The following is a 22453-nucleotide window of genomic DNA, read 5'->3' on the forward strand; positions in this document are numbered from 1 at the left end:
TGTTGGTGATAAGCTTGTGGAAACACACATGCCTGCCTTTCCGATTCGTTGCTGGATGCATGGGGAACCAGGAAAGTTCTTGGACTTGCAGACTCCGGGAGTATCCACGCAATCTCCAAAGACTCTCTCGGTTTAATTCATGAGACACATCAAACTCAGTACAGTCAGGGTGTTAAATGACATTAAACAGTCGACAGTTTAACATTATTTACAATTAGCTATTGTCCTGGCTAATTTCCTACTCCGTTTAGCTACTGCGGCTGGAACAACCTCCGGAGGAGAGCGGGTGTCCGAGGAGAGGAGGCCGCGGGACGGAAAGGGGACGGGAGGAGAGGGCGCAGAGACCCGCCTCCCCGTGGCGGGCCAACACGGTTCAGGGCTCCAGGTGGCGCCGTGAGTGGGCGGGGGCCCGCGCAGGGGACGTGCGACCCAGCTCACCCCGGCCCGCTATAAAGGGCAAGTCCCGGGCGGCTCGCCTAGGCTCGCCGGCTCCGCCCTGCGCCCTCACTCCGCTCGGGCCACTCGACCCTCTCGGGCCTCGGCTACTCGGGCTGCGGCGAAGATGGCGGCTCCGGCGGCTCCTGCAGCGGCCGACCAGGGCTCCGAGGCTCAGCTGAAGGCCGCCTTGGCCGAAGTGCCCGAGCTGGCCCGACTCCTGGAGACCGACCCGTACCTGAAGCCCTTCGCCGTGGACTTCCAGCGCAGGTACTCGGGGACCCCGCCACTGGCCTCGGCCGCGGCCTGCCGCCCCGCGCGCGCCGCGCTCGACCCTGACGTGGCCCCGCCCCTCCCCTCTCGCGCGCCAATCACGGGGTGGGTGTGGCTCTGCCGGGGCCCGGGCTGGTTCCGCCGGGAGTGAGAGCTTGCTTCTGCACGTCCGCGCTGCAGCCCAGGGCCTGCGAGCCGTTCCCTGCGTGCTGGGACGGTCAGCGCTGGAGGCACGCTTCCGCTTCTGGGACTCGCACAGGTCCGTCCCTGGTCCTGGGAGTTGCAGTGGACGTGACGCAAGGCGTGTGTGATTGTGCATTTCAAACTTTGCGGTCTACTTCCGAGCAGTGTTTGTGCAGTCTTTCAACACCCTCTCTCCACCCTAGTGTTTGCTCTTGTTAGTGCATTAAACTTCTTTCACCTTAATCGTTGATCAGATTCCTCCCCGCTTAAACCAACACTGAGGAGCAACACTTGGCGGGTGTTTGACCTTACCATCCGGAAGAGGGAGGACACCTTGGCCCGCCAAACTCGTAGAGCCCAATTTCAGAGCCCTTAGTTTTAGCTCCTCTCCCACCAGGCTTCCCTCTATTGGAATTCAATAATTACGATCAGCGCAGGTTTAGTTTTAAAACTAAAATATACTAGTTGGAGTAGTTGTGATTTCATTTCAAGCATTTTGTCGCAGTCACATTTGTGATCCTAGCTTCTCTAAAGCTGAGATACTGCAAAAATCAAAACTACCTTGGCAAGAGAATATAGTGTTTTTAATCATAGAAAAACATCTAGTTAAGTGACATCAATGATTATGAACATGGGTTGGTGTGACATGAAAACACAAAAACTCAAGTTCACGACCTATCTTGTTCATGTTATTTAACATATTCACTTAAGTAACTTTCTTGAAAACTCTACTCTCCACATTTCTAAAATGGTAGACGTTATAAACAGCTCAGTCCAGAGTTTATATACACTAATAAAGGAGCCCTCTTCAAAGTAACCAGGCCTGGCTGATGCATGTGTGTAGTTATGCCTTTGGATTAAGTACTGGGGAGAGGTCTGGTAAAATTTTATTCAGAATATGCAAGCCTGTGTTCTCTGATAGTGTACAATCCTTAAAGACTTAGTCTGCTTTTGAAGTAAGTGAATTTTATAACAAAAATTATCTTTTTTTCAATTTTTATATGAAATCTGTTTACATGGATCAAAATAAAGGCAAAATAAAAAGGAACATGGTTAGGACTTTCTCTCACCACTGTCCCTGTCTGCCTTATTCCCTCATCTATTTCACTGTAGACATTGCTTTTAAATATGAAAATCACTTTATTGTAATGAGCACATGGATTAAAAGAAAGGAAGGTGATTAAAGGTGATGGCCAGCCTTTTTGGAGGTGTTTATTTTTACAATGGCTCCACTTGTGTGGTTTGTAAAATTACCAGTAAGAAATTTCTAAAATATGAGATGAGGAAATATTTTACATGTCCTGTTTCCAGTTTTAAATGGTCACAGCAGACAAACATCTTTTATTTCTTCTTCTTCTTCTTCTTCTTCTCCTCCTCCTCCTCCTCCTACTCCTCCTCCTTCTTCTTCCTCTTCTTCTTTTTGTTTTTAATACTTCACATTTGGCTTCACTGGGATTGAAGCAATTATAGTTATCTCTCATGGTTTGTCAAACTTTATGAGAGCAACAAAGGCCAAGCGGAGGGAATCCAGTGTTCTTGGTGAAAAGTCTGCCCTAGTGAGTCCTTGTGGGCTTCTCTGTGGGGATTCCACTCCTGTCCTTGGTTCTGGGTAATCGCCATTTTCCAGCAGACACGTTCCATTTAGGCATGTCAGATAGTAATTTGCCATTTGGCAGTGGTGGCTTGTATTGTTATAAAAAACTTTTTCATACTGTTGCCATGGTCATTTGACTGCTGTGGTTTGAATGTGTCCTCTGCAAAATTTAGGTGCTACCATCGTGCTGTATAAAGAGCTGGGGGCTTTAACTTATAACTAAGCCAGGAGGGCTCTTCCCTCATGAACGAGTCAAAACCCTTATTCCTATAGTCAGCTTGAAGCCTTGGTCACGGAAGCATCTTTTGGGTGGGGGCAATGGTCTAATCAAAGAGGGACTTAGGGGACAGCCACATTACCCATTCTAAGACTCAGGGGGCATTGCAGAAGAGGGGGGCTGGGTAGGGCTGTTAAAACCAGAAGATGGGGATCCATAGGGTTGAAATCCATCTTTGGAAATGACTTTCCTGTGGCTGTCACGAATTCACAGCAGCTGTGATCAGTTGCACAGGATAGGCATTATACACACATATACACACCCACCTCAGAGGACATAAAAATAGGGGGCCTAGTTGGGAAGCAGAAGGGGAAAAGGAATGGAAGGAGGACAAGAGAAGGCCATGGAGGGGAGATGTAATAGTATACAAATAAGAAACATACAAACAAACAATAAAACTTGAAGAAAAAAAACCCACTTTGGTGCAGTTTATTTCATTGGCACTTTGCCTTGTAAGGACATTGCAATCCCACTCTCTGGTAAATATGGCAAATGAAGCGCCATCTGGGGGAAGCAGAAAACAGCCCTCACTGGACAGCTTCACCCATGGGCATCTTGGTTTTGGACACCCTATCACTCTCCAGAAGTGTGAGGAGATAAGTTTTTACTTTTTATAAATTATCCTTTTTCAGGTATGTTGTTGAAGTCACACTAATAAATATTTATTTTACTTCCAGCTTACTTTTAGTAACCTGCATGTGTAGTGTGTCCTCGGTGTAACACTACGAGATGAGACAACCATTTAGGTGCAAAATAAATAATTAAATAACGTAGAAAATTAGAGGAACAATCATCAATATGTAAGAATAGTGTTGGGGAGACATTTTCTTCTCATGAATGTGTCATCACATTCTTTTCTAATCAACATTGATCCATTTGAGATTCTGTTTTGAGTGTTCTTTTCCCCCTCTGTGAGAATTCTGAACTGAGCGTGAAATAAACCGTAAGGACATAAGTGTGTGATCGCTGTCTCATTGATTGCCTCCTAAGGTGATATTTCCTACTTGGCCCTTTTGTTAAACCTGTTGTTATATTCCAGTTAGTTCTAATTAGTGATTACAACATTTGCTTGCTTACATCTTACCTGGCATTGTTCGTTGGCCAGAGCGCTCTCCTCACAGCAGTCATTCAATGATCTAGGATTATGAAGGATTTGTTTTGAAGTTTCTTTCTCAGTCTGGTAGCCTGGAAAAGAGAAAGTGAAACATTTTGTTGAGTTGTTGGTTTAAGCCAGAAGTTCTCATCCTGTGGGTCACAACTATCAGAAAACACATATTTCTGCTGGTCTGAGGAAACCCCAGCTGTAAGTTTATTTCCCTTGGTACATCATGACTGTAATTTTGCTACGGAGTGGTATCTCTGTTCCTAAGACACTGAGAACCACTGGTATGGGTTACCTACTACGTAAAACAGAGGGGCGACATTTTGAAATCTGTTCAGATAAATACAGTGCTCTACCATTAATCAGTATTCTTTGTTTAAACTTATTGTAGTATTTAAGTGTATATTATGATATTTCATCTTTTCAACATCAACTCCTTAAACACGATACACATTTTTTTCCTCCTTACTTGCCTATGAAGTAGTTGGTAGTGCTGAGCTAAGATTAATCTCTCTTTATTAAAACTATTCTTTTTTTGTGTGTGTGTGTGTGTGTGTATGGGTGTTTATGTGTGTGTCTTTGTGAATATCATGTGTGTGAATGTCATGTGTGTGGGTACCTGTGGAAGCCAGATGATGAAAGATGGAGTTAGACAGTTGTTAGTTGCCCTGTGTGGATTCTGGGAGCTGAACTTGAGTTTCTTGCTGGTTCTAGCAAGTGCTCTCATTCACTTAGCCATCTCTCTATTTCCTACTAAAACTATTCTTAAGAAGTTCATAAACATTGAGGAAGGAGAAATTTCAGTCAGGATGTATTCAAAACAAAAAGTTAGAAAAAAGAAATTCATAGACATTGTCTTGATAATGTTTCTGTTGGTCTTACAACATAATTCTAATGGTCTTCAGTCTCATGGCTGATAACCGATAAGTACAAAGTGTAACATAGATAATCTGAATAGATAGATGTTCATCTCAAACCTGTTTGTCCTTTCATACCCCATTTTGTTTGTAGCATCTTCACTTACAGTGACTCTGTCTTGAAACCTAGCACATCCTTTGTGTATGTGTGCCCATGTGTGAGGGTGAGTATATTCATGTGTAGTGTCATTCTCTGTTCTGTGGAAGTCTGGGACAAGGCTTCACCTTCTGGATGAAGAACAGAGCAACCCAGAGATCTGAGGGAGGTCCTGTTTCTCTCAGGAATGGCTAGAACACTTTTTGGAGAGACCCGTGCACTAGGCAAGGCTCCTGGTCTCACCTGGGGAGGTAGAATTGAGTTTCTCACTGGATGTTACAGTTAGTTAGCTTTTAAGAAATTAGATTGCTTAGGTGTTCCAAAGCCTATGGCGATACGAAAGTGTTACAGCTCCTCATTTAAGCTGCTGTGCTAAGCATGGCAGAGGCTTGAAACCAAACAGAAGACAGGTCCCATAACATGCAGGTCATTGGCTGCCATAGTTGTAAGTGGTGGAAACTCGGAGCAGCTGGCTGCGTGTGGCCAGCCGACCAGCAGTTGAGCTCCAGGCCATCCAGAAGCTTTTAGCATCCAGGCAAGTAGCTGCTTGATTGCCAGTCAAGTTCAGGTGTTCACTGGTGATTCCTCCCTACATAGAATAAATAAATCTCAGATGGCCTTGAAGTGAAAGAGCTCAGGAGTTTATTTGGGCAGTGGGAAGGGTTCCAAGGGTGAATGTATTTGATTTGCTGGGTCAGGGGTGCCAGGAATACCTAATCTACATGTATCAAAACAGTCATAGCATATGAGGGGAAAAGCAGTCCTTAATTATCCTGTGGGTGGAGAAAGAGCTCCAGCTTAAGTCAAAGGTCATTGGTGGAAGGTCAAGACACCCAGACCTCTTATTAGCATACGGTGGATATCTCTAAGAATCCTCAGGTGCTTGCTGAGCAGGTTTCTTATAAGGAAAGGGTTGGGTTGGCCTGTGATCTTTCTCTGAGGGCTGTGGGATGCTCCTTACAAGATTTGGGGTACACAGGTCAGGCAGAGAGGGAAACCCACAGAGAAAAGGGAGTCCACCATTAACACTTCAGCCTTATTCAGCAGAATGCCACAGTGTGAAATCCTTTTTAAAGAAAGAATATCTCACTCCTGGAATTTACCAAATAGGCTAGACTGTATGGCCAGGGAGCCCCAGAGATTTGCCTGTCTTTGTCTTTCCAGGCTTGCATAACAAACACTGCCTAGCTTTTTATCTAGGGCTTCTGGGTATTGAACTCAAGAACCTCATGCTTACAAGGAAAGCACTTCAACAATCTGGCTGTCTTCTCTCCCTCTGAAGTTCTCAACTACTCCTTTCTTGATTTCTCACTCTGGACAATTGTGTCCTCTGACTTTCTGAAGTTTGTACCAGTGCGCGTGACAATTGTTACCTTGTTTTAAGTCTCTGGGTTGTTTAGACAGTTGTGAGAATAGAGTCATGGCTTTTTACTTATTTTTCGATGTTCCCCCTACTCCATCTTGTTCTTCCCTTCATTCCCAGTGTAATGAATGAACATTGAAATAGGTGATTCCTGTAGTTGTTTAAATGAGAATGTACCCCATAGGCGTCAGTATGTGAATACTTGCCTCCTGCCCTCCCTTCCCATCCCTGTTGGTGTAGTTGGTATAGCCTAGCATCCATCTTTGTGGGCATGCTTTGAAAGCGTAAAGCCTCACCTATTTCTGGTTTGCTCTCTCTGATTTGTGCAGTTCAACATGTGAGCGTTTAGTTTCCTGTTCCTTTTAACATCACTCTACTTCTCTATCATGGACTCTTATCCCTCTGGAACTATAAGCTCAAGTTAACTTTATTTTATAAGCTGCCTTGATCATAGTATCTTCTTACAGCTACAGAAAAGTAATACAATTGTGATACTACTCTACTCATACCTTTTCAATAATTCCTCATTTCTGTTGAGACACAGTACATGCTCTTTCTCTTAAGCCATGACAACTTGCATTATCTGTTCCCTGTTCCCCTTTCTAGTCTGATTTCTATGTGTATCTCTTATGCCCCATCTTGAACCAAATCCCAGTGTCTTTCCTCTAACAAGACACTGGGGCCTTTCTGTAAGGGATACTAAAAGTTCTCTAAAATAATCAGAGTCAAGGCATCTTTTTCCCACTTCTGCTCCTTTACCTTTGAATGTTTAATATTTCCTTTTAATAATTACCTATATACTCAGGAGAAGTTAGGACGGATTATAGAAAAGTCACTGGATAAAAAGCAGTATGTCAAGAACAAAGAGAAAAAAAAAGAGTGAGTCTTTTAGCTTAGCAAAAGTAAATTATTAAGCACACCCTTTTCTTGTATCTTTGATAAAATATCAGACAATATATTATATGAAGTAGACATTTGATACACTTCCAGATACTAGCTTGAAGGCGTGCCAACACACTACTTTATTGCATGCTATGTGCTTTGTTCAGTCCTAGACCAGGCTGTAGTTTTACATGTGCTATGCATTTTTTTCTTCTGTCTCATGACAGATCCTATACACATGTGGGGACACATCTTAGGATATCTATGATCATAACCATAGTTGTTTCCTACAGCATAAAGATTTTAAAGTTACTTATTGGCGCACTCTTTCCCCTCAGCACCCAGCCACATTGTGGATTTTGAAGGAAGTCAAATATCAGTGATTTTAGAAGGCAGAGAGAAGCCAAAGTTCAGAGATGCAGCTGACCCCACTTTTCTGTACTGGCACACCTCATTTGCTCTTTGCAGTAGAGCTCTGTCCTAATTCCAGAGTCACTCTTGGATTATCCATAACAGTGGCCAAGAGTTTCTGACCTCTTCTCATTTTCAAAGTGTCCTGAAATGATGTGATAGAACATTCTGCTTAGATTAGGCTCTGGTGCCAGCTCAAGCACCTCTGAATAAATCTCTCTTTATATGGTAATGCCTTGGTATCATTTCAGCGCTCACTACACTGAGCCCTGGGTAGCCAGTCATGATTACACAGCCCTTGTGAGGTGTACAAAAAATTTGGAGCAATTCTGCTATTTGGAAGCGTAGATTAGGTTTCAATTAACAGATATTAAACAAATGAAAGTCTATTTTTTCCTGAGGGAAGTGTATCCTTCACCTAAAGTCAACATGCATGCGCACACACATAGACACACACAGATGCACACAAGTACGTGTGCATGTGCATGCTCAAACACAGACACACACAAACACACTACAGAATTCCTTTTGTTTGGTGATGTCTGCTCATTACCGCTGTTACAAATTCAGGCTGCTCTTATGTTTAATAAATGAAGCCCTATTTACTTTTGTGTTGGGGCAATAGGAACCTGGAACCTCAACAAAGGGAAAACAGCAAATATATGTAGTTCTGTAATTTACACTTATTGATTTATTTAATAATTTCATTGTTTCATTGTTCATTTTCTGATACTGTTTAGCTGCTATGGTGAATAACTTGTAAAACTTGTGTGATTCAGGGTTTCATTTAAACTTTAGTTTTTCCCAAGGTAAAAAATTTAATATAAAATATATTGCTCCCCCTTCCTTTTACTGCCTTCCTATATCTCTCACTCTTAAATTCATGGTTTCTTCTTTTTAAATTATTGTTTTTATACACACACATACACACACACACACCACACACGGAGCAAATATGTAAATACAACCCACTGAGTTCATTAAGCATTGCTTATTTGTGTATGGTTTTGGCATGGATAACCAGTTAAGGGCTCATCTCTCATCCCTGGGGAAAACTAGTCATGCCTCAGTAGTCTTCAGTTGCCTGTAGCTCTTCATGTGAGGTTGCATCACTGTAAAATTCCCCTCATGCACATTGCCATGAAAACTGGTGACATTATCGTTCAGGTCCAGTTTAGGCAGCAGTACTTTTGAGACTTTATGGGTGTGGCTTCCTTGGTATATTTAGAAGACATACTGTTTCAGAAGACTTCCTGGACATTTCAGGCTTAGAATCTTTCTGCCTCCTCTTCTGCAATGTTTCCTGAGCCTCCAGTTATAGGGTTTGTGCTGTAGATGTACCCAATGGGGCTGGACACCCCATGTTCAGTGTTTCTGCATTTTAGTAGTTGTTGCTTTTACATTCAAATAATCTAAATAATTTGGGTTATTTAACTTAGGTCTGTTACATATAAAAACTATAAAAACTATTGTGGGAGACAAGACTCGAATCCCAGCTTTTATAACTGCCAAATAGATTTTAATCCACTTTCTTAGTCAGTGGAAGAAATACACAAATGTAGTTTTTGGAGACTCTTGAGGACTAAGGATACATCCTATAATTTGATGATATTAGGAAGCTTTTCAGCTTAAATATTATTTTCACTGTATTTTCTTCTTGTTATGTTCTTTAGTGTAGTTTTCTGAAATCAAGCCAAGACCCTCAATTCCCTACTACTCTTTTGCTTTCCTAATTAACTATGTTGTTCTTTCTTGAGGGACTTACTCTTTCTCCTGTAGAGGTGATTGTATGAATGAGGTGAGGCAGGTGGCAGTTTTAATCACAATCTAGTAGAGAAGGAAAAGAGCATATTTAAACTTTGATCCTTAATTTGGAGTGGAAATGATGAGGCAATTGCCAGTTCACTGTGAGCTGAAGGCAAGATGAGTCCCGGGACATAAGAAGCACAAAGCTGCTTTCATTGAAAGAGGTAAATGCTAGCCTGCAGAAATCCAAACTCACTATTCTCTTGATCTCCCCTTCTGTCTTTTCTCCTCTTTCATCTGACTGGTAAGTGTTCATATTCTTGAGCATCAAACAGCTGCAGGGATTTTCTTCCCCCTGAACTCTGGATGGTTTGACAAATGATCACACCGAGTTTACTAATAGCCAGGATAACTTTGAAAATAAGACTAATGTGCAGGCAGGGAGAAAAATGGTATTCACTTAAAAGTTAGAAAATGAAAGTGTAGTCTGAACATGTTATTCATGACTTGTTAGTATGAAAAAAGTTAAATTTGTGGTCCTGCTTTTTCTCTATGTTTTGATATCTGATGATTTCAAAGTAGTTTTTAATAAATCTGATTTTTCAAAGATACAAAGGAATGAAATATTCATTCACATTTTAGTGTAACTAATGAACAGTCAACTACAATGAAGCACAACCTCTGGATAGATACTCTAGTTTGGTTATTTAAAACTGAAGTTTATAAGTATATTTTGCTTTGGTACAGTTTGGGTTTTCTAAATATTCAGCATCTATTTGCTTTAGCAATGATGTGTATTACTGGATATCATCTAATTACTAGTAAGCCAGGAATTGTTTTGTTACCTAGGTCTGCATGTAAAACCTTTGGAGACTTTACCCGTCTACTGTTCTGTTTTGCTTTTATAGAGATTATGTATAATTAGAACTGTTTTGTGAGCATGTATGTACATTTCAGACAGATGTAGGCTTATATCATCAGAGGTTAAAGGTGTAGTTGATTCTTCTTTGATGATGGCAATAAAGGATAGTTTATGCAAGAATGAAATTCCCCTTTGGTGTCAGAGGATTAATGATTTCTGGAGTCATATCAATGTTTTCTTCCTAAGAGATAGTGGTCTATTTTCCATTATCATCCTATATTATTAGAGACTATGAGTCACTAATACCTGCGATGCCATTGTTTTAATTAATTAATTTGCATTTTTCCCTCTGATACACTCATTAGCATTCCAGGATTTTAAAGGCTTATAAATGAGTTTAGGGTTGATATTTTTGCAGTCCCTTCTCCAACTATTGTCAGGCCATATTAAAAACAAACAAACAAACAAGATCTCTAAAGTTTGATTTTTTCTGTTTCTTCTGTTCTTTTGTGTTACCTTTACTCGTGAGAGCCATCTATGCTCCAGACCTTTTCAGGTAGCAGGCCTGGTTTTAATTTTTAAGCTGTGTTCCCAATTGCTAGAAACATAGTAGTTGGAGGTTCCTTCTTGTGTCTTCCACAAGTAGAATCTCTCTACTCTTCATGCTGTATGAAGCAAAAGTTGGTGGACAAACACTACATTCAAGTAGGGAGATGTAACTAGAATGACAGTGTTATTAAAATTGAGTATTGTGTGCAGCAGGTTAACAGTGCTTTTAAACTCATTGGACATTTAATGCAAGAATTGCAAATTGCATTTAAAACCATTTCATTTTAAAGCAAATGAAGACTCACAGGATGTTTCAGAAACAGCACAAAGAAGGCTCCTTTACCCCTCACCAGGCTTGTCCTTGTGGTGTTCTGTTCTTTAACATGGTACTAATACCAGGAAACTGAGATTGGTGCAATCCGTGGACCGTATTCACATTTCTCCTGTTTTACAAATGCTGATTCTTGTGTGTGTCTACTTCTTCATGGTTTTATCTATGTATATATTAATGAAACTGGCACTGCAGTTAAGATATAGAATTGTTATGCTACCACAAAGAAATCCCTCATGCATAAAATTCACATTACTACTGTCCCACCATTCCTAAGTTTGACAATTATTGACCTAGTTTCTAGCTCTATTAAGTTTTCATTCTGAGAACACTATATAAAAATTACATCATACTCAATCCTTTGCAACAGACATTTCTTCCTCTGTCCTCTCAGCACAGTGCCTTTAAGATCTAGCCTAACTGCATGTAACAATCATTTGTTTCTTTTTGTAACTGAGTAGTGTTTCATTGTGTGGGTGTATACTCTGCCCAGATTGTTTATCGTTTTATCTGTTGAAGGGCATTTATATTATTTCCAAGTTTGGGATATTAAAACTATTTCACCAAAATGGTGTGAACCTTTATGTACAGGTTTTATTTGCCTAGGATGACTCAAGGCTGGAGATGTGCTAAGCATATGCTCAGTATCATAAGAAGTTGTCAAACCACTTTCCAGAGTTTCTGTTTTCTGTCTTACCATCTATGAGGCGCCCAGTTCTGTCTGCATTCTTGTCAGGATTGACACTATGTTTTATTAGTCTCCCATTAGTTATGTAGATATATGTAGTCATAGTTTTAATTTGCATTTTTCTCATAGCTCATTAAGATTATTTTTGTTGAGCTATTTGCCATCCATGTGCTGTTTGTTGAAATGCCTGTTTATGCATTTTGCTTAGTTTTTAATCTATATTAAGTTTTCTTCCTTTAAACAAAAAAATTATTGAAATTGAGAATTCTTTATATATTCCATATATGAGTCCTTTGTTATTAGTGTGGTTTACAAATATTTCCTATCAGTCTGTGGCTTGTGGTTTCATCTAAATATGTGTGGGCTATCACACGCAAAGCAAAACAAAACAAAACAATAAACAGAAACCAAAAAAACAAGATAAAAAAAACACCCTCAACTTTTCATTTCAATGTGCAACTTATTGACTTCTTTCTTTTATGGGTTATACTTGTTTTTGTTCTTATGAAAACACTCTTTCAAGCTCTAAAGATTTGACGTTATTTTTCTAAATGTACTGTTGTTTTGCATACCATTTTTATGTCTATTTTTCATTTTGTGTTATTTTTTTTGTATGAGGCTTAGGTCAAGCTTAATTTATTGGCTATGAATGTTGTATTCTCATTTTTCGTGATAGCATGCTGGTTTTTACTTAACTCTAAATGATGCATATAAACAATTATAATTGTAATGCATATTACAGTTTGTTCATAGCCTAGGGATAAAATAGTATGTCAACTCTCTTATTTATAAGAAAGTCTTAAAAGATGTAAGTCTTAAAAGACTTTTGCTTGTCATCTTAAGGTAGCTAAAAACTTTAGGATGCAGGTGAACATCTGAGAAATACATAACTTAATCTTGAATAGGTACTTTTATTATCTTTTTTCCGTCTTTAAGTTTTGTATTTTTCTATCATTTCAGAACATTATTGATTTATATTCTAGTTGTTGAGAGTTTGTGTAGAATTCAGTTTATGATCTTAATTTGTTTTAAAATGTTATAAGATATTAAGTACTATAGAATGGTTTTATTTCACCCTATTGTATAGCAATTGGATAAATATTATAAGAAATACATATTTAAAAAAATCTTTCACTTAGTTTATCTTTTCGCTTGATCTAAAGGGCAGGTTAATCCTGTAAAACTTTTTCTGATGTTTGTAATTGTAGGAGTGAATTTGTTAATTCTTAACTATGGTACTATCAATATTTTCCAAAATTAGCTTCTTTTTATCTAACTGAAATTGGCCTTTGGTTTATTTCAGTCTTAATATTTACTTTGATGTTTATCAGGGTTGATTGTTCTAGAAAACCTGCTAGCAATTGGAGCACATCAGTTTCCAAAGAAACTGGTTAGATGTTGAAATATAACTGTTGTTAGTACATTTATTCAACAAAGGTTGCAAAACTATGCATCTTTATATATGAAGGAGAAGTGCTACAATTATAACTTACTATAATGTAAACAGTCAATCCATGTATGAATTCAACTAACCAAATTACTAGGTTAGTTTGAAAGCCATAATGACTTTTTAAAACCCTTACTGTAGGGAAAAGGGGCTTCATTGCTGGCATCATCCAAGTTGCTTTTTCTTGCCTCTGCACCATGACTTTTCATGGTCATACTTGGAGCTTTAGTGTAAAATAGAGAAGGTGACTAGCACAGAAGACATATTTCTCAGAAGCTGTGTTCCAGGCTGTATGCAGGCATCTGAATTGTGGTCTGCTCATTAATTTGCTTTCGACACCTATCTCCAGCATTCTCTTTGTCACGGGCATTTTTCTACACAACATAACAAGTGCAAGCAAAACAGGCTGCCCGCCTGCCAGCAACTCCATTACAGAAGGGAACTTAGGCAGCAGAATGAACCCAGTGTAATTCTGTCGAAAGCACAGTCAGGCTTGTTATAGAAGAGAGCAGGTACCACAAGAGCTTCATTTTAAATCCTTGGAATTATTTTTCTCTAAAAGGAAGAATTAATCTTTCTAAACGTGGACACTTTGATGAGACTTGAGAATCAAATAAGTCATTAATCTTCATTAAAAAATTAGTGAGGTATCATATGATCTTACATGTGGATTTTGTTGCTTACTGTGAAAGTTTACTTGCAAAAAGGGTTCAGTTTCAAAATGTGCTTATGTAAGAATGGCCACATTGTGTAAGCACTGAAGCTTGTATAATACATTGTAAATCATATCTGTTGACAAACCAGCACACTTCTTGCAGACAAGTACATTTTGGAAGTGAGAGTGGACTATTTTTAGAGGCAGTGAGCAATTCTTAAGTAAGGTAATCCATTTTTCAACGAGTCAGGGGAATATTAAGACTAGTATCACTTGGCTAGGAGGATTCCAGGGACAAAAACAAGTATCCAGTGCTTCTTTCTTAGACTCAAATTTTTTGCCTTGATCCCCACAGTCTATAGTAATATAATATGAACCACATGTATAATTTGAATTTTCTAGTAGCCACATAAAAAGACAAAATAGGTGAAGTCATTTAAATACCTATTATTTAATTCATTGGGTTCAAAATGTCACCCCAATGTGGAGGGTAGGATCAGGGCTGCAATCAGGATGTAAAGTGAATAAATAAATAAATTTAAAAAGAACAAGTGAAAAAAAAATCTGATCATATCCTTCATATTTTTACAAATTAGGTCTTCAAAATCTGTTTGCTTTCTACTAAAGCACACTTGAGCTCTGTAACAGTGTGTGGCTAGTGGCCACATTCCATAGGGAAGGTTTAGATTATGTGTCCGAACCAGAAGCTTTTAGGGAGAGAGTTAGCATGACCCCCACAAGGAGAATAAAGATGAAGATTAAGTAAGTAGGCAGATTCAGTCAGCTTTGTGTTTGCAAGAGAAGTAATTAGACCCACGGAGATTGCAGTTTTACCTAAGGGACTCCCCAGTTATTGAACCCTGCTTTTTTAATAGTCAAAGATTTAAAGGAATAATATCGTAACTACAAATAGAGAAGTATCTCACAAAATTAACTGGAGGTGAATAGGTAGCCATTTTCTCTTCACTTCTTTGAGCCAACTAATTCACATTGGTCATTATTTAATTAATTAAGGTGATTCTCATGTCAGATGTTTTCTTTTTATGTTAGATGGGTTATATCTGTCCCATAAAGCAAAACCATCAACAACATAACACAAAAATATGGGCCAAAGGAAATCTGGTAACTATTTACTTCATGATCAAGGGACTAAGAATGTGACTACCTCGGCTGTATAATTGAAGTCCTTTCTGGATGGACCAACCTCACTTGTACCTAGCTTAAATGACAGCTGCTCATAACTCTGCTGTCCCAAGAATCTTGCTTTGGAGCAGTGGTGACTCATTGTGACTTGCATTATTCCAGAGCAGATCTCTTCTTAACGCAGAGGAAGGTTGGAAAGGTAGCTTCCCTGTCACTCTTAAAATAGTGACCAAGTTGTCTTCTGGACACACGTGTGCCATTTGTCTCATGACCTTTTTTTTTTTTTTTTTTTGCTTCATGGTGTCTGTTTGTTTCCTCTAGTTCAGAATCTATGAGTGTTTGTATTTCTACTTAGCTTGCACCTATTCTGAGTACCTGATAATTTGCCTTGTAATGATAGGGGAAACATTGCTGTTTATAGGAATTTGACTTATTGCTGTCAGTCAGGCTCTTCCCGGAATGCTGCTTTTATGCTCCTTTCAATTTTATGTTTGCCGTGCAGTACGTGTTGACCCACCTAGCATCCCAGGACGCTGCATGCGTGTCTTGAATTTAAGAATAGAAGAACATAGTTAGGGAACGTATTATTGCCTTTTGGTGTTTTCTTTAGAACTTAGAATAGAGATTTACACTCTAGGGGTGTTTTGTAAATATCTATTGACTAGGGGTCTTGTCCAGCTTGTTCTGTAATATTAAAAATGTAGAAATATTTATTACTGTAGTTGTTTGGGTGTCCCTAGGAACATTTGAGAGTAATTCTTCAATCATGTTGTGTCCTGTGGTCAGCAAAACCATGCACACACACAGCTTAACCTTTCTGCCGTCTAATACAGCTGCGAAGAAGATTGTAATTTGTGCATTGTGCTTTTATCGGGTTGCTGTTCCCAATGCAGTTAGTGTAATTTTTCATTTCCTAACAGTCCTCAGGCAATTCTATTTAACATGCTTTCTATTTCAGAACATTTTTCTATTAAAAAAAAACTTTATATATTTATTTATTTTTTTGCCTCAGGACCAACATGGTTTTCTAACCAGGCCCGTAATTTTTACCCCTGCTCGCTTTACTCACCTTTGCTGTTAAAATTCTAAGTGGATGCTGTGAATGTCCTTTCTGATTGTTTTTATGACAAAGTTAACACTGAGTCTGCTGATTTGTTGATATTATTCTTGTTCACAACAGTCTTATTTCATTACTAAAGGGAAGAGATGCTTAATTTTTAACTTTTAGTCTTTTGGTGATATACGCCATATTTATTTTAGTTAATAAATGGAATTTTAATTTTCTATTCATTAAAAAGTAGAATTTTCCAGAATAACAATAGCTACACTAGAAAAGGAAACTGCTTTATTGATAGTCAGTCCACCCCTATTGTTTTATTTTTTCAATTTTATTCCCTAGGCAGTCACTTGTCTTTTTCAGGTAATATGTTAGAAGTTAATGAAACACGTTGCCTGAACTGCTATCTCAGAGATCATGGATTAGGTTTGGTTTCAGTTTAAGATGAGATACTATTCTAAGGGGAGATTTTACAACTGCTCTTTGAGATTGAATCTGGTAATAGAGAATCTAAAAAGATTGAGATTTTTACGGGACGATGCCCAATAAGCAAGAACATCGACAGTCACGCCTTTGTTTCCATTTTGTAAGCGCATGTGTCAGGCACCACGGCAGGCGCTGAAGTAGCTGTGGGCATCGTCAGTAAATTTTAAGGCATGCACATGTAGAGAACTCAGGCTCTACTAAAGCCACAGCTTGGCGTGCTATAAATACATGTTTGTACATTTCTCAAATGTGCATCATCTACGTAGCTTTTCCATCACAGTTGGTTGGAATCTGTGCTTATTTCTGTGTGTAGACAGGGGAGGGAAAGGCGATCCTAGAGTTAAGAAGGATCTAGGAAGAACTCTTTTGTGGGTGTAGTTTCCATTGAAATTTCATTGCTGTTCCTTTCAACTTTCATCAGGGTTGCAGTTTGAGAATTTGTCATTGCTCTCTCTCAAGGGAAGTATACAGCATTTTTTTTCCCCAGTGGAATGTCACTGGGTCTACCAACCATACTTCAGGGCAGGCCTCATGCCCAGCTGGACTCCATTTCTTTTGGTAAACTTTTATTTTGTACTAATATTTTTTACATTATTATTATTAGTTTTATTATTATTATTATTATTATTATTATTATTATTATTGTGAGAGGGTAAGAAAAAACACGAAGCTCATAAGTGAGTGGGTAGGAACATAGGAAGGCTTGGGGAGGAATTACTGAAAGGGAAAGAATATGATAAACATATGATACAGGAGGGGAAATAATATGATAAGATTGCATTATACAGGAGGAGAAAGTATGATAAATACAGTGTATGAAAAATTTAAAATATAAAATAAATTACAAAACAATTTACGCTTCATTATTTTTATTATTTTTTTCTTTTTATTTTTTCTTTTTATTTTATTAATTACACTTTATTCATTTTGTATCCCCCCCATAAGCCCCTCCCTCCTACTCTCCCGATCCCACCCTCCCTCCCCTTTCTGCATGCATACCACTCCCCAAGTCCACTGATAGGGGAGGTTTTCCTCTCCTTTCTGATCTTAGTCTATCAGTTCACATCAAAAGTGGCTGCGTTGTCCTCTACTGTGGCCTGGTAAAGCTGCTCCCCCATCAGGGGGAGGTAATTAAAGAGCAGGCCAATCAGATTATGTCAGAGGCAGTCCTTCTTCCCATTACTATGTAACCCACTTGGACACTGAACTGCCATGGGCTACAGAGGGCCTCTGAAAGCCTCTGCCCTACAGACTATCAAAGCAGATGCTGAGCCTGATGGTCAACTGTTGGGCAGAGTGCATGGAATCTTATGTAAGAAGTGGGAAATAGTAAGATCTGGAGAGGACAGGGTCTCCACAAGGAGAACAACAGAACAAGAAAATTTGAATACAGGGAACTTCCCAGAGACTCATACTCCAACCAAGGACTATTCATGGAGATAACCTAGAACCCCTGCACAGATGTAGCCCATGGCAGTTCAGTGTCCAAGTGGGTTATTTTTCTTACAGACATGGTATCACTATGTAGTCTTGGGAGTCCAGAATTCACTTTGTAGACCAGGCTGGCCCTAAACTTAGAAAGCTACCTCTTTCTCCTTGAGTGCTTGGGTTCAAGGTGTGTTCAGCTATGTTCTTTTCCAACTTACACTTTTAAATGAGGCTCAGTCATTCACGACTGCTGATAGCCAGGTATGAATAGCTTTTCTTTAGCCTTAAAAACCATCAGACATTTGGTTGAAGTAAATATTTCTCAAGCTCTTAGTGCTACTTATTGTTATTTGTTATTAACTACGTTGGGAGTAATGGGAAACTTGGGCCAGAAATTCAAAGAGAGGATTAGATTTTTAAGCACTTCACATTTTATAGCCTCAAAGAGATGTTTTTAGAAAAATGCTCTTGGTAATTGCCACTCCCTGGTAACTTGGGGTTATTTTATTCTTTTTTCGGTTTAATTATTGACCCCTGAAATAGTATACATTGAGTAAACACAACCCAGGTTTGGGGTTATTGTGGTTTATTCTCTCTTTCTCTCTGGGTAAGAAATCTCTACCTTGACCTTTGTTTTGTAACTGAGAAGCCAGGCACTTGACTGTCTTATGCCAGTCTTTAATATTTTCTGTTTTGATAAAAATGAGGTTTTATGTTTTAAACAAATTGTGTGTTTTGTGTTTTATGATATTTTTAGGCAACTTAGAAGTTTGTTATAATTTTCTCGTGTATTTTCAAGACTGGTAATCACTTGATAGAATGATCACCTTTGGTACTGAGGGCTATGTAACAGAAATTATGACGTATGGTTGTTTGGCGCTGTGAATTTGAGTACCGTCAAAAACTAAACAGCAAGTGGTATAAATCTCCCAAAGTTAGTCACTCTCAAATTGGAAAGATCAGCACCAAGAAATGTTTTTATGTTGCTGGGAAACAGGGCCGAGCACAACTTACATTGTAGGAAGATATACTTCATTCAGTGGGAAGCTTGAGGAGGAATAATGAAGCTATTTGTTTCTTTAAGTGGAAGGAATTACAGTGACATTCTTTTGACGAAAGGGAACTGTGTGATGTTTAATTAACAGCTATCTAATAAGAATAAGGTATTTCAAGAACATGTTAGGTTTTCTTACATAACATGATAATTAATACAATGCTCTCTCTAAACTGGACAGAAGTGGATGCCATGTGAACATGGAGTCGTTTCAATATGTTATAGACAGGACTTTTTATTTTCTCATGGAGTCATCAGAAATAGCTAGGGCAAAGCTGCAGCTAATTTATACTAGATTTTATTGGGATTATTCTGGTGTTTCTTTAGAGTGAGATGTCAGGATTGGTATAGGTTACTGAATGTATTAGCTAACTTAATAGCTATTTCCAACCCTGCAGTGTAGTTTCTGTATAATACTGTAAAAGCTAACTGGTAGTTTCTGAGCCAAATTTATATCATTGTATTTTAACAATAATTTTGTAGTAACTGGCTGTGTGTCAGGGCCTTTCTTCCTTTGTTTTTTTTTTTTATAATATATTCACTTTATATCGTAAATGTAGCCCTCTCCTTCCTAGTTCCATTCCTTCCCCTTTTCCCCCCTTCCCCTCCCTTAGTCCTCAGAAAAGGGGAGACCTCTTTCCCTACCATCTAACCCTAGCCTATCAAGTCTTACTAGGACTGCCAGCATCCTGTTCCTCTGTGGCCTGCCAAGGCCACTCAGGGGGAAGTGATCAAAGAGCAGGTAACAGAGTCCCTGTCAGAGATAGTTCCTGCTCCCCTTACTAGTAAGTAGCTCTACAAGGAGACCAACAAAGACAACAAATCTAGGCCAGGGGGCCCTGCAGAGACTGATGCACCAACCAATTACCATGAATTGGGAGGGCCTAGAGCCCTGCTCAGATCTAGCAGCTCAGGCTCCTTTTGAATTTCTTCTGGTTCCAGTTCTGTCCTCTGACTTTTAAGGTTGATTTTCCTGGAGGCCAACCAATGGGAGGTTAAGGAGATTATAACAGGAAAAGATTTAATACTATGTATTTGAATGATGGTATATGCGCGGTGGACCGTGATCAGCTGTGAAAGTTTCAGCTGCTAGCCACCTGTTTGTAATGCATTCCCTTAGGACAAGTGAAAACAAAACAATCAAAACAAAGAAAAAACACAAAACAATCAGCTGTGCCCTATTTGGTTGCATGCTGCTTTTAATTGCCTCTTTCTTTCTTTCTTTCTTTCTTTCTTTCTTTCTTTCTTTCTTTCTTTCTTTCTTTCTTTCTTTCTTTCTTCTTTCTTTCTTTCTTTCTTTCTTTCTTTCTTTCTTTCTTTCTTTCTTTCTTCAGTAGTTACACTAGTAGAGGAAAACTGAAGTTGAAAGGCATTGCTTTCATAAGCAGCGAAGGCCTCACCGTCAATCCTGAACCCAAACTGAGACCTGTGAGATAACTAACACCATTGTAAGATTCTGTTTACTCTGACAATATAAATACCTCCAGGTAGTGTGCTGTTCATGGGTCTGGGGATCATGAAGCCCAGAACCTGCCTGTGAATTTGCATTCTTAGTCAGCAGTTCCATGCACTGCCTGTTGAAGTTGTAAAGGCAAAGCTTCCATGTGGTTGATTTTCTCCACTACTCACTTTTCTCCTCAGATTATCAGTTTGTTTGCTTGCCAAGAAAGGCAGGGCCTTAGTTATTACAACACATTTACCTATGATTTTGTGTGTGTGTGTGTGGGGGGCAGGTGTTGATATCTGGTATCATCTTCTATTGTTTTCTATCATATTTATTGAGATTGAATCAGGTGATCGTGTGTCAGCTAGACTGGCTGAGCAGCAAACCTTAGGGATCTGCCTGTCTTTGTGACAGCACTGGGGTTCCAGAAGAGCATTCACTGCTGTGCTCTGTTTTCACATGGGCACTAGGCATCCCAACTCAGGCAGTCACACTTGTGCAGCAAACATCTTACTCATTGAGCCATAGCCTCTTTTCTTTTTATTTTTTTTTAAATTTTTTATTTAACTTTTATTAATTACACTTTGTTCATTTTGTATCCTCCCATAAGCCCTTCCCTCCTCCCCTCCCAGTCCTACCCTCCCCCCCCCTTTCTGCATGCATGCCCCTCCCCAAGTCCACTGATGGGGAGGTCCTCGTCTCCTTCTTTCTGATCTTAGTCTATCAGTTCTCATCAGAAGTGGCTGCATTATCAGGGTTCTAGGTTATCTCCATGAATAGTCCTTGGTTGGAGTATGAGTCTCTGGGAAGTTCCCTGTGTTCAAATTTTCTTGTTCTGTTGCTCTCCTTGTGGAGTTCCTGTCCTCTCCAGCTCTTACTATTTCCCACTTCTTACATAAAATTCCATTAATTCCGACAGTTGGCATCAGGCTTAGTATCTGTTTTCACAGTCTGCACGGCAGAGGCTTTCTGAGGCGCTCTGTGGCAGGTTCCGAGGTTGTTTCCTGTTTTCTTCTTCTTCTGATGTCCATCCTCTTTGCCTTTCAGGATGGGGATTGAACATTTTAGTTAGGGTCCTCTCTTTTGCTTAGTATGTTTAGATGTACAGATTTTAGTGGGTTTATTCTATGTTGTATGTTTATAGCCTCGCCTCTTTTCTTTGCTTTTATTTTTTTTCTTTAGTTTATTATTATAATCCTAATTTTGGCTTTATTATCAATATTTTTTATAGTGCTTGAACTACATTAAAAAAATCACTTTTAACCCTGCTATAGTAGGTCCATCTGTAATTTCCACACTTGGGAGGTAGAGACAGCAGGCTGATGGCTTTGAGGCCAGCCTGTGCTATATCGTTAGACTGTCAGTAAAGAAACAAAAACAAAGCAAAGTCACATAAACAAGCAAAACCTCATCTTTGCATCTTTGCAAAGATTGCAAGCAAACACCACATCTTTGAAAATGAAACCCTAAAACTTTACACCTAACATTAATATTTTACCTTTGTCCCAATCTTAAAATTCAGGATTGCTTGAGTAGCTATCTGAGATGGAAGAATTTCTGTAGAAGGGCAAATCAGTCTCCCCTTATTTCCGTGATGTGCTAAAAGTAAAACAGTCCATCTCCATAGATATTGTAGTGCTTGCATATTCTTCCTCCAGCAAAAGGGAACTCTTACTTTTATGTCTCAGACTTTATTAGGTTTTGACTGTGGAGCATAGCTACCACTTCCATGTTTCAGCTCCAGTGAATCATCATTTAGTTTATCAGCTAGGAGATCATTTTCACACTTGACTATGGTGGTTACTGTTTGTTGCTGAACTGAGTGGATTGACACTGGAGATTAATCCACCTCATTTGTGAGTTTTTCTGTTTGGACATTGCCAGCCTACAGATTAATTGAGAGGGAAAATCAGATGCTGAACGAGGGCTGTGGATTTGGATTAAAATTTAAGTGGGAATGTGGAAGAGGCCAGAGAGTGTAGTTTTTGCTTTTTTTTTTTCCTACCTGGGCTGTCACTTGTTTACGATG

At 39.2% G+C, this 22453-nt stretch overlaps 1 protein-coding gene across 2 annotated transcripts in view; it reads left to right on the forward strand.

The window, feature by feature from the left end:
• Positions 1-282: 282 nt before the first annotated feature.
• Gbe1 (1,4-alpha-glucan branching enzyme 1) overlaps positions 283-22453 on the forward strand; it is a 262697-nt gene continuing 240526 nt past the window's right edge. The window contains exon 1 of one of the 2 annotated variants that reach the window (XM_060370626.1): positions 283-705. In XM_060370626.1, coding sequence (XP_060226609.1) covers positions 563-705 — 143 coding nt within the window. In that variant the 5' untranslated portion in view covers positions 283-562. The remainder of the gene's footprint in view (positions 706-22453) is intronic. The other variant, XM_060370624.1, reaches the window with a different exon arrangement.

This window comes from Meriones unguiculatus, chromosome 17 (assembly GCF_030254825.1).
Source record: "Meriones unguiculatus strain TT.TT164.6M chromosome 17, Bangor_MerUng_6.1, whole genome shotgun sequence".
NCBI lineage: Eukaryota > Metazoa > Chordata > Mammalia > Rodentia > Muridae > Meriones > Meriones unguiculatus.